Consider the following 18,509-nt stretch of genomic DNA (forward strand, 5'->3'; position numbering starts at 1 on the left):
CTTTCAACAGTGAATTACTCCATTGTTCTCAGTTTTTTTATATGTACAGTAGAATGAGATGGTCAGACCAGATGGTTTCTAAGGTTCCTCTCCTGCCTAATACTCTATAACTCAATGACTGGAGCATTAAAAAGTATTTTACACAATTTTAGAGTTTTATAGTGGTGATTTGTTTTTATGACTTTTTGATAATTTCTGTGATTCTCAGTCCTTCAATTTAGCAGAACAAACAAATGTTTAAATGCTTTTTGTGGTTAGGATGGTATATTAAGCCCTGCAGGGGAGAAAGTTTGAATGAATGTATTTCCTGTTTTCAGAGAGATTATATTCTAGTAGGAGGAGCAGATATATACACAGGGTTATGATATACGATAATGCATCATAAGTACGTTGAAGAGGCTCAAAACCAAGTGCTTGTGTGAAGCCTGGGGTGATGAGGTCGTTGTTTAGGGGAAATCAGGAAAGGCTTCCCTTGGGAAATGGTTTTTAAGTGGAGATTTAAATGATGGGTAGGAATTCATCAGATAAGGTGGTGAGGGGAGGATGTTGGGTTAGTATATAAGCATAGTGAATGCCATTAGTAGAGACACGGAGGTGGACCAGAGAATAGAACATTTTATCTAGAGCCAGGAGAGAGTTCTTAACATTTTTGTCTCATTGGAACCCTTGGGCTGGGGAAGCCTAGGAACCCTTCTTAGAGTCATGTTTTTAAATGCATAAAATAAAAGACATAGTATTACAGAGAAAGCCCATATATTGAAATATAGTTATCAACTTATGTAAAAAAAAACAAGTTCGTGGAGACCAGGTTAAGAAAATTTGGTGTAAATTGTTGAGTGCATGATTGAGGGTACTATGCTGAATGCAAAGAAAAAATGGCATCACCTCGTCATGGAAGGACTAGAGGCTGGGACATCAATAAGGAACCAGTGGTAGTTCTTGAGCAGGAGAATGATATGATCAGGCCTTGCTCAAGTACTGGGTTAAGAACACAGTTCCTAATTTAATGTAATTTTAGGGAAAAAATAGGGCCCACTCTAAAATTATCTGCTTTATGATGTGTGTGTGTGTGTATGTTTAATTTATTTTTAGTTTTCAACATTCACTTCCATGAGATTTTGAGTTTTAAATTTTCTCCCCTTCTCTCTGCTCCCCCCTCCCCAAGATGGCATGTGATCTGATATAGGTTCTACTTATACGTTCATATTAAGCGTAGTTTCCATTAGTCATGATGTAAAGAAGAATTAGAACTAATGGGAGGAACCACACGAAAGAAGAAACAAAACAAAGCAACAAAAGGAGAGTGAATAGTATGCTTCCATTTGCATTCAGACTCCATAGTTCTTTCTCTGGATATGGATAGCATTTTCCATTATGAGTCTTTTGGAGATGACAGGTATTTTTAAAAAAAAAACAAACCACTTTTATTGATACCTTTAAAAATGTTTTATTTTTTAAAATAATATATTTCCCCAGTTGTAAATGTAAAAAGAGTTTTTAACATTCGTGTTTTTTTTTTCAAGTTTTGAGTCCAAATTCTGTTCCTCCCTCCCTTCCTTCTCACATTCCTGAGACAGTAAGCAATCCATTATAAGTTATACTTGTGCAACCATGTAACACATTTTTATATTGGTCATTTTTTGCAAGAAAACTAAAAAAAAGAAAAAAAGCGAAAATAGTAACAAAACCAATGCAACTAAAATTAGAAGGAAAGCAGAAAAATGGGGGGAAAATTTTATAGCAAATATTTCTGATAAAGCTTCATTTCTCAAATATATAGAGAACTGGGTCAAATTTATAAGGATAAAAGTCATTCCCCAGTTGATAAAATGGTCAAAGGATAAAATGGTCAAAGGATATGAACAGGCAGTTTTCAGACAAAGAAATCAGAGCTATCTATAGTCACATAAAAATACTCTAAATCACTATTGATTAGAGAAATGCAAATTAAAACAGCTCTGAGGGACCACCTCACACCCATCCGATTGGCTAATGACAGAAAAGGAAAATGATAAATGTTGGGATGTGGAAAAATAGGGACAGTAATGCACTTTTGATGGAGTTGTGAACTGATCCAGCCGTCCTGGAGAGCAGTTTGGAACTATGTCCAAAGGGCTATAAAGCTGTGCATGTCCTTTGATCCAGCAATACCACTACTAGACTTGTATCCCAAAGAGGTCCTATTTGTTTTTGAATAATTCACTTTCTGCCAACTCCAACTTTCCCCCTGAGGCTTCCCCTGTAACAAATTTTTTTTTTTTAACTTCAGCAAACTGGCGAGAGTTGGGTCTGACAGCCCATGCAGCTTTCTGTACCACTGGTCTCCCACTTCTCCAGTATGCTGTTTTCTAGCAATGCATTGGATGAAATGTGAAGCCTGCCCACACGGCAGGAGCCTAAGTGGGCAGCCTTTAATCTCCAGTTCTTATCCTTATACCACTCTTATTAATCTTTTAAAACTGCTTCCGTACCATGTCACTTTGTTGCTTATAAATCTTTGATGGAGAACTGTTGCCCACAAGATAAAGTCTGCACTAGTTAGTCTGGCATTTAAGTCCTTTTGGCTCAAGTTTTGCTGTCCTTGGGTCCCAGCACAGTAAAAGAGAAGAGTATGCAATGTCAGTCCAGGGTTCCATTCCCAGCTCACCATGACTTAGCTGTAGGATTTTTGGCAAATCATGTTCCCACTCTGAAACTTATTTCACCTGTTTGTAAAGGGAGAGGGTTGGACTAGATCATGGGTGGGGAACCTGCAGCCTCAAGGCCACATGTGGTCCTTTAGGTCCTCAGATGTAACCCTTTGAATCCAAGCTTCACAGAAAAAAATCCCTTTAATAAAAGCTTTTGTTCTATAAAACTTGGACTCAGTCAAAAGGCCACACCCAAGGACCTAGAAGGCCACATGTGGCCTCGAGGCTGCAGGTTCCCTACCCCTGCATTAGATAATCTTTTTTCTCTTGGGGAAGCAGTATGATATATTTTAAAAATCATGGGTCACTTCAACCTCCTGGGGCCTCGTTTTCTTCATCTGTACAGTGAGAATGATACTTTTCTATCTATCTGCCAGGGTGGTTGTGAAGAAAACCTGGCTGAACCTTAAATTGTTTGTAAATGTTACCTAATACTATCTGTCTCTGAGAGTCCATGGTTTTGTGGGCTAATGTTTAATGTTTTTTCCTACACAGGCTCTAATGACGGGAAGCATCCCTGGCTTTATTGATGCTGTTATGAACTTTAATTCTCCCGTGTTGCTGGAAGACAACCTCATTGGGCAGGCAAAAGCAGCTGGGAAAAGAATCATCTTTTATGGAGATGATACATGGATTAAATTATTCCCAAAGCATTTTGTAGAATACGATGGAACAACCTCCTTTTTCGTGTCAGATTTTAGAGAGGTGAGTGATTTGATAAAGCAAGTTATTATACTTTAGCACGTTAGGGACCCATGATTTCTTCAGCATGAATACACCCTCCATTCATGCAGATCTCAAGATCTTTGCAACTTAATAGACATTTTCCTTGGCCAAAAATTTTTGTTAGCCAGTGACTAGCGTGTTGGTGAGCCTCTGAATGAGCTAGATTGGTCCTTGAACAACAGACAGCCTCAGGCACTTACTAACTGTGTGGCCTGGGCAAGACACTTAGCCTCTATCTCCCTCAGTTTCCTCATCTGTAAAATTGGGATAGTAATATCACCTTCCTCTTAAAGTTGTTGTGAGGATCAAATGAGATAATATTTGTAAAGTTCTCAGCACAGTGCCTGGTGCATAGTAGGTGCTATATAAATGCTAGCTAGTATTATTTTTTTTATTATTATCAGTAATAACAAATCACTGTTCCTTTCCCCTTGTGTAAGTAACAGTTTGGGACCTAATTATTCTCTGCCTTGTATCCTGTGAAATAATAATAATGATAGTTATAAAAATATTTATATAATACTCTAAGGTTTACAGAGCACTTTATATATGTTATTTCATTTGATCCTCGCAAATCCCCATTTTCCAGATGAGGAAACTGAGGCTGAGAGAGGCTGAATGACTTGCTCAGAGTTCAAGCTCAGATGTTCCTGATTTCAAGTCACGTTTGCCCAAAACAAACTGCCTGTTTTGGCTGTAATTCCTCTTCTAATAAAGTTGTTGGTGCTATTAATAAAAATCATTGCATTGATTTGGGAGGAAAAAACTTCATTGCAAGGTGGTTTTGCTTTCACTTAGAATTGTCCATTTTCATTCACTCTTATATCACAGGAGATCTCTGTTGGCATTTACTTCTACCTTGAAGGAGCCATGTTGTTTTTGATAGGGTTACCCCTTCCCCTGATTCAGGTTGTAACTACGTCTTCTTATCAATGCAGTTCTTATCCGTAGACACAATATACAAAATCTACTAAATTCACTGGAGCTATTTCTCTTGGTTTTAGAAAAATAAATTGAGAGCTAGAAGGGATCTTAGAGGTCATCTAGTCTAACTCCCTCATTAACAAATGAGGCCCAGAACTAGGATGTGACTGGCCCAAGGTTCCACAGGTCATAAATGATTGTGATTTAGATCTTTATTGTGATTGTGATCACAGATACAGTACAGGACTCAGACTATCCATCCTTTGGTCTCACTATGTGACCCCTCACTTTCTTTTCTGGTCATGCTTATCCTTAATATTTTTTATACAGCTTCTTGTATGTGAGCCATTGCCAGTAGTTTGCTATGTACAGCTTGCTTATTTAGATCCACTCTGTGTTTCTCTGTTGCCCTTTGGGTCATTCACAATTTTGATTTTTTTTGGCAGTCATAGTTTTCCCTAATTCATAGTCCTATAGCATCACCGGGACATTATTGTAATTGATAAGACTGGTGTTACTCTTGGCTTTCATGAGCAAATCATGTCACTTGAAACCTAAAAACTACAAAGGGTTGAAAGTCTATCATTGTTTTGGCCTAATATTAACAATAGTGTTATTTTACTGTACTAGAAGAGAAAAGCCTGCTTTAGCAGTATAATTCAGCCCATTATTTCATTTTCATCCACTGGGGAAAAGGAGAAGGAAAATTAGATGAGCTTCTAAAGGTATTTTTTTCCTTCCTTCTAAAGGTTGATGATAATGTTACAAGGCATTTGGATAATGTATTAAAAAGGGAAGACTGGGATATGCTAATACTTCACTACCTAGGATTAGATCATATTGGTCACATAACTGGGCCACATAGTCCCATGATAGGACCAAAGCTTAAAGAAATGGATTACATCCTAAAGAAGATCCACATTTCATTATTGTCCAAGGTAAGCTACTTGGGGGGACATGGGGGCAGGCGGGGTAATTGTTCGGGTGGCGATAGATTTTTTTTTTTCTGTTGTTGCTATTTGTTTTTCCTAAGAAAGAGAACTAATAAGAAATTTCTGTTTTCACATTTTGCCTACCAAGGTATGTACTCATTTAGGTAAAAATTAGTATTCATATACCTTATTATATTTTCAGGGAGAATTTGTGCCATGTACATCATAGGTGTTCAAAAAACATTTGGTAAAGGATGGCATTAATGAAGACTTTTCAATCATCTGAGATTACTTATATTCTTATTTCTTTGGCATAGCATGTTGCCCTCTAACTTCCCTGTTGTATTAAGAGTGCTGTGGGGGGTCATAAGGGTTGTTTTTCTTCCACAAATGCTTTTATTTTGAAGACTTTTTTAGAAACATCCATATTACATTAACATGGAAACTTGTCATGACCTTAAGTATGTCTGAATTCTGGGCACACTACTGATTCGTTTAGAGATGAATTTGAGGGTTCAGTCCATAAACTTCTTTTTAGTTCATCTACTATTAGAACCCCTGTGTATCGAAACAGCAGACCATTTTATTGGAGTAAGTTTGTTGTGGTTTGGGAGAAGAAAGATATTTTCAGTGACGTGATGAGGACAGCCTTGCATACATACTTTTCCCCCAATACAGATAATCCCCCTCAGATGGCCACTCCCTATTTCATTAAGGCATAGTGGCTATCAGACTGCTCTTCTGTGCCTGTTTAGAGGTATTGCCTTTTCCACTCCCACACCTATCTTACAAGTTATTGCTTTCCTATTTCTTAGGACTTCCATTACTCCTACAGAGTCATCGATCCACCTAGGATGTATTTTCTCATAATCTTGACTCTTCCGTAGTGTTTCAGCAGCTGTTAATCAGGAGATCCACAGGACTGGTGAAGATCAGAGTTGGATAGCTTTAAATGGCTGTGGATGATGGGGAATCCTGACGGGCTGTAAGGCTGTCAGGAGCTAGACTCGATGGGTTCCTTTAGTTCCTGAGCCTTAGTCTTCTCCTGTCCCAGTGTTATATGTATGTTACGGTGCTGAGGCAGACCAAGGCCTCTAGAGCTCACAGCAGCCTTCAACTTGTAATACAGTTGAGAAGTTTGTCCTTTTAATTGTAGGAGAGAGAGGCTTCTTTGCCCCATTTATTGGTCCTTTGTGGAGATCATGGGATGTCTGAAACAGGAGGCCATGGAGCCTCTTCAGTAGAGGAAGTGAGCACACCTCTGATTTTGATCAGCTCTGCATTTCAAAGGAAAAGCGGTATGAATTTTGAAGTTTTTTTTTTGTTAAATTTAAAGTACTGCATTTATATACATTGTATGTATCATAGTCTCAGTTTTTCAAGAAAGTTTTTCTTAAACTGTTAATCATTTTGCCTTTGCAGTTTCTCTGACTTCTGTCCCCTCCTCTCTGTTCCCATTGCCATCACCCTATATAGACCTGGACTGTTGCAGCCATCCTTTGTGTCCCTGTCTGATTCCTCTTCCTCATGCATAGACTCAATTATGTGTCTACTCTTCCCCATACCCTGAAACTTTAGCTTGGCATTCTAGGCTCTTAATAATATGGAGCCTTCCTCCCCTCTCCACTACCTTATTTCATACTGCTCCCCTCTACATACTCTATGTTCCAGACAAAATAGGTAATTACTGGCCTTTGTACATGCCCCATCTGCCCCTCCCTCCTCAGTTTTCTGCTGCTTACCACAGTCCTTATATGTGGAATCCTGTCTTAAAGTCCAGCTCAAATGCTTTTCCTCCTCACTGCCTTGACCCTCATATAAATCTTTGTTGTGCCTCTCATTCACTTAACGTGTATCTGCAGCAAAGCTCTTTGTGTATTTAATGTAAGCTGCGTGAAAGCAGGGATGATTCTTGATCTGAACATTGTGTCTCCCTGTGTCGCTTCCCCAATGCTGTGCATGTGATTCTTTGACATTTTTCCTGGGCAGTTTGGGCCTGAATCACTTGCCCACTTCCTAGAATGTGTCTGATTTTAAGGACCAGAAGTGTTAACAGAAATGGTACTGTGGAAAGAACCCTGGTTCAGGAGTCAGAGGATCTGGGTTCAAATTCTGCCAGTGATTGAGTCTAGCTGACTTATTGAGCAGGACACTTGACCTCTCTGGGCCTGAGTTTCCTCGGCTGGAAAATTGAAGGGGTTGGACTCTGAGGTACCTCCTAGCCCTTGATCTGTGAGCCTGTGAAGCTGAGTTGTAAAATGTGAAAATTATTGCCAAGATATCTGGAAATAGATGCGGACAAGCGTTGCCCAGCCTAGGCAGGCCTGCATGGGGTGTGATCAGCATCGTCGGAAAGAGCAATTCTGTCTCTGCAGTCACTGATCTGTTGAAGTAGCGGGAGCTATTAATACGTATTGTGGGAAACCTGAGTATTTCTAAGCAGCTTATTTAGACCAGCAGGGGAAAGGAATATTTCATTTTGTGGGGAAGTTTCCATTATCTCAAGCTGAATTTTAAAAAAATGACATAGCTCGCCTGAGTTAACTAGGTCACCAGAGGTCACAGGCGATACCATAGGACTGGATTGAACATTGGAGGCCTTTGTAGTCTCCCAGCCAGTGAGGCTTGGTTGCAGACAGCTACCTTCCTTTTCCTGTAGGGTTCTTAGAGAATTTATATTCCGATTTATTCTCCAGCTGTGGTCTTAGCAGGGATATGGCTGACTTAATTGAAAGGGGTTGTAGGTAAATTGACACCCTGTTAGGAGAGAGAGAATTTTTTTAAAGGTGACACTAAGAATTGTCTGAACCTTCAGACATAGGAGGTATGGGATTAAAAGAATTCAGTACCAGTTGCTTGTGATGAAATGATCTTTCTCTTATTGTTGATGGAAAGATGAGTAAGATTTATTTTTGAAATTGGTTTAAATTTTGGATAGTATTATTAGTAAAGAAGGATTCCTCTACAGAAATCTCCCTCTGATGCCTCACTATGGCATGGAGGGGAGCCTCAGTTGTCAAAGACCTTCCCAGTAGCATCCTAGCTCTGGCAAGTTTTACCCAAGTTCAAAAGGCTTTGAGTTATGGGCCTGGCAGTAGACTGCTGCTGACTATGGATCAGCCTACATGCAGAGACATTCAGTAGCCAGCAGGTTGGCTATTAGAAAACGATTAATTCTTTGGCCTTCGCAAACTGTGAAACAAAGAATACAAAATAGTCATTCATGGCACCTCTCACCACCATAGTGATTGTAGTGAAAAAAGATGTGGTGAGTGCTAAGGATAATATAGGTTTTTTTTTTTCACTTTTTATTTATGGTTTTTTTTTTTTTAACATCACTATCACTTCCCGATGATTCCCCCCACCCACCTTCTCCCTTTAAGAAATGAGTATAGTCAGGCAAAACAAATCAACACATTAGCTATATCTGAAAATATATACTTCATTCTAGTCGCTCAGCAAGTATTTATAAAGTGCCACTATGTGCAAGGCCCTATGGATATAAGTACAAAGAATAAAGCAGTCCCTTCTCATAAGAAGCTTACATTCTAATGGGGAAATACAATATGTCCATATAAAACGTGTACAGTGTAGTGTTTGAATTTTAACAAAAGGGTAAACTGAGTCAGGTCTCTACGTATGATATCGTTTATTTTCAGGGGCATGCTACCTGTCAGTAAATAGGTCATTGACTTGCCTCCATTAATGCCAAAGACTCCAAGCAAAGGAACAGTTCTCTTTATATAGGTTTTCGGAAGTAGAAAACAAAGAACAGTGTATGGTAGATAATAGAGGATTAAGGGCAGCATGACTGATTACAGAGCTGAGGTGCAGGAAGCAACATGGACAGTTGGAAGGTTGGTAATCGGGGGCTAGCAACGACCTCCCTTCTTCTCTCATGAGACTAAGAGGTGCTCTTTGTTTGAGTCCAGGTGTGAGATAGTGGCCCAGATATAGGTTGGTGGAGTAAAGATATCAGGCCTGTCTCCCTTTCTTTGCCATGTATTCTCAAAGATCAGTTAAATTCCTTGAGCAGGAGAGCTGGATTTTTAACCTTAAGCCATTGCAGGCCAGCTGAACTAAGTTCAGAGACAAAGACCCATGCCTTAAGCAATTATGGGACAAAAATCAATGAATTTTAAATAGGATCAATAAGAAAATGGTACAGGATCGATCTTAATCTTTTCAGCAGGAGCCATATATACAGTTAACAAATACAGCTATGTACAGAGGAGTTAAATATAAAGGAGGGCACTCACTGGCATTTGTGGGGAGTGGGGTCAGGAAAAGCTTCATATAAAAAAAGAATGTTTCAGCTGCATCGTCAGGGTAAAGAAGGGCTCTGGGAGGCCAAGGTGAGGAGGGCATGTGTGATGGCCGGTGCAAAGGCATGCAGATGAGAGGTGGACTGTCGCTTATGAGGAACAGAGGGAATAATATCTAGGGAAGCCAGAAGGATGGATTGGAGCCAACTTGTACTGGACTTTCATAGCTAAACAGAGCTGTTTGTTTCTGATCTCAGAAACAGTGGAGCCCCTAGAGTTAATTGAGTGGGGGAGTCACAGAATCACCTCTCTGCCAAGGGGTAGGAGACAGGCTTCACTGTCATTTCTCAAAAGTCATGATTGCACATGGCTTTGGTTATAGAGACCTTTTAATGGTTTTTTTTTTTATATTACTGCGTGACATGGTTTTTATATCATCTATAAAAATAACTATTAGGATTATATATGAGATCTCTGCCCATTGACAAATGGGTTAATATACTGAACCATTTTCATGTTAACATTCTCATCATAAGTGAAACCAGAAGTTGTCAAGTTGCAGCTTAGTACAAGGATGGTTCTCATGCTTTCTTTGGAGAGGCAAATGATGGAGTCAATGGCATTGGTTTTATGATACCCCCAAAACAACAAGAAACATCCTTTTGTGGGTGCTTGGTCATATTGCCTTGTGGTTCTCATGGTGAGTGTGGGCAAAGATTGCCATAAAGATAATTATAACTTTTGTGCCAACATACATTACAGAGGATGAAGTGGTAGAGAAATTCTCGAAGCAACTATAAGGATCTTCCAAATTAAAGTATATTTTGTTACTCAGTAACTTCGTTGTGAAAGTAGGTCTGGGGAGGACAGGGAAAAATAGGGTGGAAAACATGGTTGAGGGGGAAGAAATGGAAAAAAACCACCAAAGCCTTAGGATTATGGACATAGTCAAGCTAAAGAGGGACCTTAGAGGTTATCTTAGGCCTCCCATTTTACATTTGATGCAACTAAGGCCGGAGAAGTTTTAAGTTTTAGGTACTTTGGCATTCAAGATCTTAACTATCTGGTACCATTTCATCTTTTCAGTCTTTTTTTCTTACTACACTACCTGCCAAATGCCTGAGGATCCAAAAAAATTATTTGCCATTCCTCTTATATGGCCTATACTTTCCTGCCTTTGAGTCTTTGTTCATGCTTTTCCTGTATCTGGAATTTCCTCTACCTCCTCACATACTGAATTCTTTGCCTATATTTTTTAAATGAATTTTTTTCAATGAACAAAAATCCATTCTTTCTCCTTTCTACCAACCATCCCCCAGCTGAAAAAAAGAAAAGCAGAGCTTTTCTAATAACTGTGCCCCGCCAAGCAAAATAGATTCCCACATTGATCATGTAAAAATGTATGTATGTATGTTAGTTCTTTACCCTGAGTCTTATCACCTCTCAGGTAGGACTTGAGTGGCATGCTCCATTAGTCCTCAGGAATCATGGCTAGTCATTGTATTGATCAGATCGTTGTATTCTTAAGTCTTTCAAAGTTGTTTGTTTTTAAAATATGCTTATTGTTTAAATTGTTCTCTTGTTCTGCCCTCCTTATTCTGGATCAGTTCATGTAAATATTCCCAGGTTTCTCAGAAACTGTTCCTATCATCATTTCTTTGGCACAATAGTATTCTATTACATTGTTATAATAGTTTTGTCAGCCATTCCCCAATTGATGGGCATCTCCTTTGTTTCTGGTTCTTTGCTACCATTAAAAAGGCCACTATAAATATTTTTTGTGCGTATGGATTCTTTTCTTCTTTCTTTGATTTCTTTAGGCCTAGTCATCTTCCTTATCTCTTCAAACCCTACTGTTCTACCTTCCCCAGGAAGTTTTCCATAATCTTCCCCTAGGCAGCAGTGATGTTTTATTGCTTAGACCTCACACAAAAATATTCTGCTTTTACTAATCTGCTTTATATTTTTAAGACAGTTTTACTGGGGTTATTTAGCTTTGTGTCATATTTCCTTGCTATACTTCATTCCATGAAAGCGAGGACCAGGTCTTAATGTTTCTTCATCACCTAGCATAAGGTTCCTTACATAGCAGGCATTTGAACAGTATTTGCTTAATTTAATCATTTAAAGAACCATTCTGAGAAACACTTGTGAATATTCACTCTTTTCACTAAGACAGCATTTAATCACGTCGATTTCACCCCCAGTGACATGAGGCAGTTCTTTTCTGTCAGTGAGGAAAGAGTCATTGCCAGGATCTCAGAGTGACTTGAGGTTGTCCATGTTACTGCAAAAGAAGATCAAATGGAAAGAATTCCAAGGACTCTTGCTGCGCAAAGTGCTCCATGTGAGCTCACTGGCTGGCCCAGGGGCCAGGTCTGTGATGGAGAGTGGAGAAGGCAGGCAGCAGATGACGAGGGCTTGCTTCTTCACAAGGCTGTCCTTGGTGCCAACAGTGTGAGAGCATTCAGACAGCTCATGAGACCTACGTGAATGCAACAATAGAATGGAACTCAATAGGAGAGGTAGGCTGCCCATGAAAGGGAGAAGGAAGGCCAAGGCAGGAAATCAAGGTCAGATTGACAGCAAAGAATTCAGAGAGGAGAAACACTCTGGAGAAGGGAGAAGAGCATCGCCGTATTGCAGCAGAGAAGACTGATCACAGTAAAAGGCGAGAACACTCAGTGCATCTTGGACCACGAGGGAATGAATGTCATCTGCAAAAATAAATTCCGTAATACTCTGTCTCTTGAATCATAGTTAGTTATTGAGCACTGCATATCAGTCAAGAAGGTACTCTACATGTGGTATGTATGTAGTGATGTAGCAGCAGCAACTGAAAGAATACTGTCAACAGTCAGTCACCACATCACAAGACTTATGTGAAAACCAGGTTTATTACAAGAGAAATGATCATGCATGTGGAACCCGTAAGGTTCCCAGTCTTTACAGAAGTTTACATTTTTATAATAGGACCAGGGAGGAAGGGATACCAGGAAGGGGAGTAATATGGGAGGGGGAATGGTGCAGCAAAGGTGGGAAAAAAGACAAGACTGCTCCCCATGAGGAGGAGCAAGGTAATGGCAAAAGCCTCATTCTTTTCCCTGGGGAAAATATAAGGATAGGAAGTTCTTCTTATCTGCAAAGGACCCAAGCTACACAAGCATTGTCCCAGCCTGGCACAGACTGGTTGGTGTCTGTCTTGCTTCCCAAGGACACACGAGGAGTCCAGTTTGGGGTGCAACAATGATTTATGTCAGCTTAGGGGGAGCTTCATCCTTGACACATTCAGGGCCTCCTGCACTTTGGATCCAGTGTTTCTGGAAAATACAGCAACTCAAAAAGACAAGTTCCGGGACCCCTTAACAGCCCTTAACATCATGAGGTGAAAATGCCTAACTTATTTGTTAATGAGATTCTTCCAGCATATGTCAAGGAGGGCTTCTTACAAGGCACCTATAGACATAGTTCACCTTACATCCCACATGGTCAGATTTCTCTGGCTCAGAAACTATCAAGGACTGCCTCACTCCTGTTTAAAAGGTAATCTGGAAAGTCTCAGATTTACAAAAAGACTTGGACAAAAACTGCACAGAATAGGAAGGTCTGGACGAGTATGTTGTGAATATTTTCTTAACAAAGAGTCAGAAGGTTGTGGACCTGGTGAGCACTGGGTATCATCTCAAAAAATGAAATTGATTTCATCGTGGGAATTAACAGGTTACTGATGGAGTCATTTCAGAACCATGTATAGTCAGACCACTTAGAGCAAAAATGAAAATCAAAATTAAAAAAGGAGTAGATGAGAAGACAATAGAGTTATAATAATCCCCAAGAAACCTTATTTAAATAAGATGCTGAATATATTAAATTAGAAATGGGTAAAAGGACCCATTTACTGTGATTGTAATCATTGACTCTGATTATCATCAAGTCTTAGAGGAGGCTATCATTTGAAGCAACCAGGAACATTGAGCCTTCCATTTCCAGCCTTCTTTCACTATTCCCCTTCATGTATTCAATTTTACAGCTAGTCTCTGCATTTGATATACTGGTTCCTCTTTCCATTTATGCAGATCATTCTCCTTGTCTCCTCATCTCCCCTTTCAGAATCCTCCAAGGCTTAATTGCTATCTCTTCTATTTATCCTTTCCTGATCCCTCTGCTACCACAGAGCAAGGATTTGAGTGGGTGTTCAATAAATGTTAATTGAATTGAATTAAGTAAGATCATTTTGCCCACATTCAATTCAACAGACCTTTATTAAGCACTCACTGTGTGCAGTGTACTGTGTTAGAACCGATGGCTGGGGGTAGGGGAGGAGGGGATGAATGCAAGGTTTAGTTAATTAAGTCCTAAATTAGATAAGGTAGAATTTTGCATTGTCCCAGCTACTAGCATTCAGTTAGTAAAGTGATTGATTTTTTTAAAAAAATAATTTATTTTTAGTTTTCAGCATTTGCTTTTATAAGACTTTGAGTTCTGAATTCCCCTTCCCTCTCTCCATTCTCCCCTCCCCAAGATGGCATGCAATCTGATATAGGCTGTACATGTATGATCATATTAAACATATTTCCACATTAGTCATGTTGTGAAAGAAGAATCAGAACAAAAAGGAAAAACCACGAGAAAGAAAACAAAAAACAACCAAAAAAAAAGAACAAATAGTATGCTTTGATCTGCATTCAACCCCATAGTTCTTTCTCTGGATGTGGATAGCATTTTCCATCATGAGTCTTTTAGAATTGTCTTAGATCATTGCATTGCTCAGAAGAACTAAGTGTTTCAAAGTCGGTCATTGCACAGTGTTACTGTTACTGTGTATTGTTGTCCTGGTTCTGCTCACTTCTCTCAGCATCAGTTCATGCAAGTGTTTCCAGGTTTTTCTGAAGTGAAATGATTTATTTTTTTAAAAAAATTTTTATTGATATCTTTTTTTACATTACCAAATTTTCTCATAGTATCCCTCCCCTTTCCTATTCCCAGAGAGCCATCTCATATAACAAATAATATTTTAAAGGAAAAAAAGAAAGAGAAAAAAATGAGCAAGACAAATTAATTCATTGGAAAAGTGAAAATATGTGCAGTGTATCACACCATGCACCTCCTACTGTTTTTTTTGTTTTGTTTTGTTTTTTAGGCAATTGGGGTAGAGTGACTTGCCCCGGGTCACACAGCTAGTAAATATCAAGTGTTTAGGCTGAGGCCGGATTTGAACTCAGGTCCTCCTGACTTCAGGGCCAGTGCGCTATCCACTGCACCAGCTAGCTGCCCCGTACACCTACTGTTTCAAAGGAATAGACTGGGGATGTTTTTTTGTTTCTCTCCTTTGGAACTGTGCTTGAAAACTGGTTACTTTCGAGAAGGCTGGAGAGGATCCCAAAATGGTAGCATTTTAGAGTTGAAAGGCACTTTGACATCATCTCCCCCAGCCCCTTTCTGTTACACATGGGGCCCCTGAGGCCCCAGAGCTCCAGAGAGCAGCCCAAGTTCATAAAGTTGGTTAGTCCAAGAGATGGTGTGAGGGTTCTGGGTTCAGGGCTGATTCCTTGATGTCACACTACCTTGAGTAAGAAACTCTTTTTCTCGTTTTTCTAGGTAACTTCCAACCTCCAAAGCACGTCCAGCAGACTGACCTGGCTGCCACACTAGCAGTGGGCCTTGGTTTGCCGATTCCAAAAAATAGCGTGGGGAGCCTGTTATTTCCAGTTGTAGAAAGAGCAACAATGAGAGAGCAGCTGAGGTTCCTGCACTTAAATTCAGTACAGCTCAGCAGACTGCTGCAAGAGAATGTGCCGATGTATGAAAAAGGCAAGTCTCTCGTCTTCTCTCTTAGGAGCTGCTCTTCCCTTTGAGCACACAGACATTTTCCTAAAGTGGTTTTTTTTAATGAGGCCGAGGGAATAGAAATGAGGCATAGTCATTTGTTTTCCTGTATGCAAATGCTGCTGCTGCCTTCTTTTTGTTAAACTGCCATGCTTCCTATCAGCAAAATTTGTGCATGAGATTATCTACATCAGGGTCACTTCTGGGAAGGTTTTACCAGGCCTTCTTTTTCTCCCTGTGGTGCTTAATGTGAGTTGGCTGGCAGTGTTTAGGGAATAACCAATGGGAAGATGAATTTTTATATGCCTAATAAAGTAGTTTGCTACTCTTAGAGTGGGTAAGGCATATTGTAGCAATTTTTAAACTTTATTACTGTTGAGCACCAAATAAAGAAAAGGAAAGAGAAAAAAGAATAGAAGTTAGTGGAGGGACAAAGAATAGGTGGGGAAAAGGGTGAGGGGAAAGGGAACTTGTCTGCAGAGAAGACTAAGTCAATTGGGAGACAAGAAGGTGGGTCACATTATGGTCATTGTTTTTATCTTTAAATATCTAGAACCATTTGAGTCCTACTAGTAATCTATGATCTGACAGATAAAGAGATAGTAGAGAGAATTAAAAAACATGTAACTGAAGTGCCTAAGGTAAAAATATAAATTACTGATATGGCTGGTAAATCTTGCTAGACATACTCAGTATTTTTTGTTGGTGATAACAGATTTATTTCAAAGCACCAGGATTGATTAGGACTCAAGAGTCTAGAGAAAAAGTCCGTAGTTAACCTGGATATTAGGACAAATTCGTGGTTAACACTTACTACTTTAGTCTATGGTCCTTGAGATTAGATCTGCTTTTTTGCCTCCTACAAAAAATGAGCTGGGGAGCAGCCCAGGCTCCCAGAGTTCCCATGTCTTAGTGTAATTTTAGGCTATTAAAACTTAAAACTTCACTAAGACTTTTGGGACACCCTATATAATACATAATTGCCCCTAGTTGGTCCCTCTGTAAGAAAGCATCACAGTGACATTGGTTCATTTTGACTGCTGGGAGTGGTTGCCTAGGGAGAGCTTAGCCCTTACTTTTTAGAGTTTGACCAAACTAACCCCAAGTAGTATTGACTAACAGAACTATGCCAACCCAAAGTGAGTGGTACTAGCTTCCTGTCTTTGGCCTGACTTCCTTTAAGAATTTTATCCATGAGTTGGAGGAAGGCAGTGTAGGTGTTAGCTTTGCAGATGATGCAAATACAAGAGATACCTAATACATTAAGTAACAGAATTTTGATTCAAGGAGATACCAGCAGGCTGGAGCAATGGACCAAATTTAATGAGATGAATTTTAATAGCAATAAAAGGGAAAGACTGAGGACCACCACCAAAACCTTCTCGTGGAGCCTCATTGTGGTGTGAAGGTGAAGGGGTGGTGTGAAGTCCGGGCTACGAGAGCACAGAGTCCTGCCGTGAGGACCCCGGGGGCTGGCACCCGTTTGTCAGGCTAGCTAAGTCCGGAGAGGCACTTCTGCGGGTTGACTGAAAAGTGATGGAATTTTTAACCATAGTAACTCTTGAGGACCTATTGAGTCACAGATGAGTAGAATCTCTGCAGTTGCATACCTGTAGGAATACCTATACTGATGAAATCCCAGGTCATTGAAATGATTAATATGGATGATAAAGTCAAATGTCCTAGAGATTATATTATCTAATACGTAAGTACAAAGTTGGGCAGATGTGACTAGGCACTAGTTGATGTGAAAAAGCCAATATATTTAATGGACAGACCATAAGATGAATGTGAATCATTGTATTTGTGATATAGCAGCCAAAGCTGGTAAGATCTTAGGCCACATTCGTGAAAGTATCATGTCGGTCACAAGGGAACCCACAGTTTGGTGCCTTATTTTAGGAGCGGTGAGACAAGCTAGAGCAGGCCCAAACAGTGTAACCAAGGTGGTAAAGGAACTTGAAATCATGCTGTGTAGTATTCGTTGAAGGAGCTGGAGGTGTCTAACCTAGAGTAAAAGAGACTTAGGATGGACGTGATGGTAGACCTCAAGTATTTGAAAGGTTGATGTAGAAGGTGGGATTTAACTTGATCTGGTTTCTCTCAGTGGGCAGAGCTTGGGCCAGAGGGATTTTATTTCAACCGTTTCATTCCTAACCATTAGACATGCCCAACATGGAATTGGGCTGCCTTGGAATATGATGGAAATGCTCCAGTGGAGGCAAGTTAATCAGTTCTCAGGAATGTCTCAGAAGGAATTGGCATGTCATGTGGGATTTGGGCTAAGTGACCCCTGAGTTTCCTTCTGTCTAAAATTATGTGATTTCTACTTGGAGTGGCAGAATCAGGAACCAGAAGGGTCTTAGAAAGTTAAAACTAATGATGGGCAGATGCTAACAGAATTCAGTTTCATAGCATCTAATGTAAAATCCTCAGTTTAGGTTCAGAGTTTCTGTACAAGTACAGGACAGGGAAAGATGGCTTGGCAGTATTTCATTAGGGAAAATACTTGGCTGTTTTTATGACTGCAACCTTAAGATAAGCCAGCAGTTTGACAGCTCTCAGAAAAGCTAACATAATCTTAGACTGCATTAGTAGAAGCTTAGCATTCTGAGTGAGGGAAGTATTTGGCCCACTGTCCCCTGCCTGGGTCAGAGCTGAAATCTTGTGTCCATTTCTGGGGACCACTTTTTTTGGGGGGGGCGGGAAACAACATTTTAAGAGGATGTTGACAAACTATAGTGAATGTAAAGGAAGGTGATCACTGTGGTGGCAGAGACTTAAAACCAAACAGTGAAGGTTGGCTGAAAGAACTAGGAGTTTTTGTCCTAGAAAAGGCAGAATTGAAGACAAGATACGAGGACTTTCCACAGGTGTTTGAACCCTACACACGTAGGAGATATAATACATTTGTTTTGTTATGCTCCAGTTGAGAAAACCAGAATCAGTTGGGTAGAAATTCTGTGGGTATAGATTTCAGCTTAGTCTTGGGAAGATATTTCTTATTCATTGCCCCTTAATGGCCTTTTTTTACATGGTGGTGCATTCACCATCATTTAACAGATTCAGGCTTAGGCTGGATGTCAGATTGTTGGGGATTTTGATTTAGACAGGCGATTGGTCTGGATACCTTTAGGTCATTGCAA

General features: G+C 39.8%; 1 protein-coding gene across 3 annotated transcripts in view; it reads left to right on the forward strand.

Annotated features, from left to right (window-relative positions):
- PIGG (phosphatidylinositol glycan anchor biosynthesis class G) overlaps nucleotides 1–18,509 on the forward strand; it is a 92,146-nt gene that overhangs the window by 11,602 nt on the left and 62,035 nt on the right. For all 3 annotated transcript variants that reach the window (XM_027836674.1, XM_027836672.1, XM_027836675.1), the window contains 4 exons: nucleotides 3,186–3,395; nucleotides 5,090–5,278; nucleotides 6,429–6,570; nucleotides 15,136–15,348. In XM_027836674.1, coding sequence (XP_027692475.1) covers nucleotides 3,186–3,395; nucleotides 5,090–5,278; nucleotides 6,429–6,570; nucleotides 15,136–15,348 — 754 coding nt within the window. The remainder of the gene's footprint in view (nucleotides 1–3,185; nucleotides 3,396–5,089; nucleotides 5,279–6,428; nucleotides 6,571–15,135; nucleotides 15,349–18,509) is intronic.

Source organism: Vombatus ursinus, unplaced genomic scaffold (genome assembly GCF_900497805.2).
Source record: "Vombatus ursinus unplaced genomic scaffold, bare-nosed wombat genome assembly UNPS02014818.1, whole genome shotgun sequence".
NCBI classification, from domain to species: domain Eukaryota; kingdom Metazoa; phylum Chordata; class Mammalia; order Diprotodontia; family Vombatidae; genus Vombatus; species Vombatus ursinus.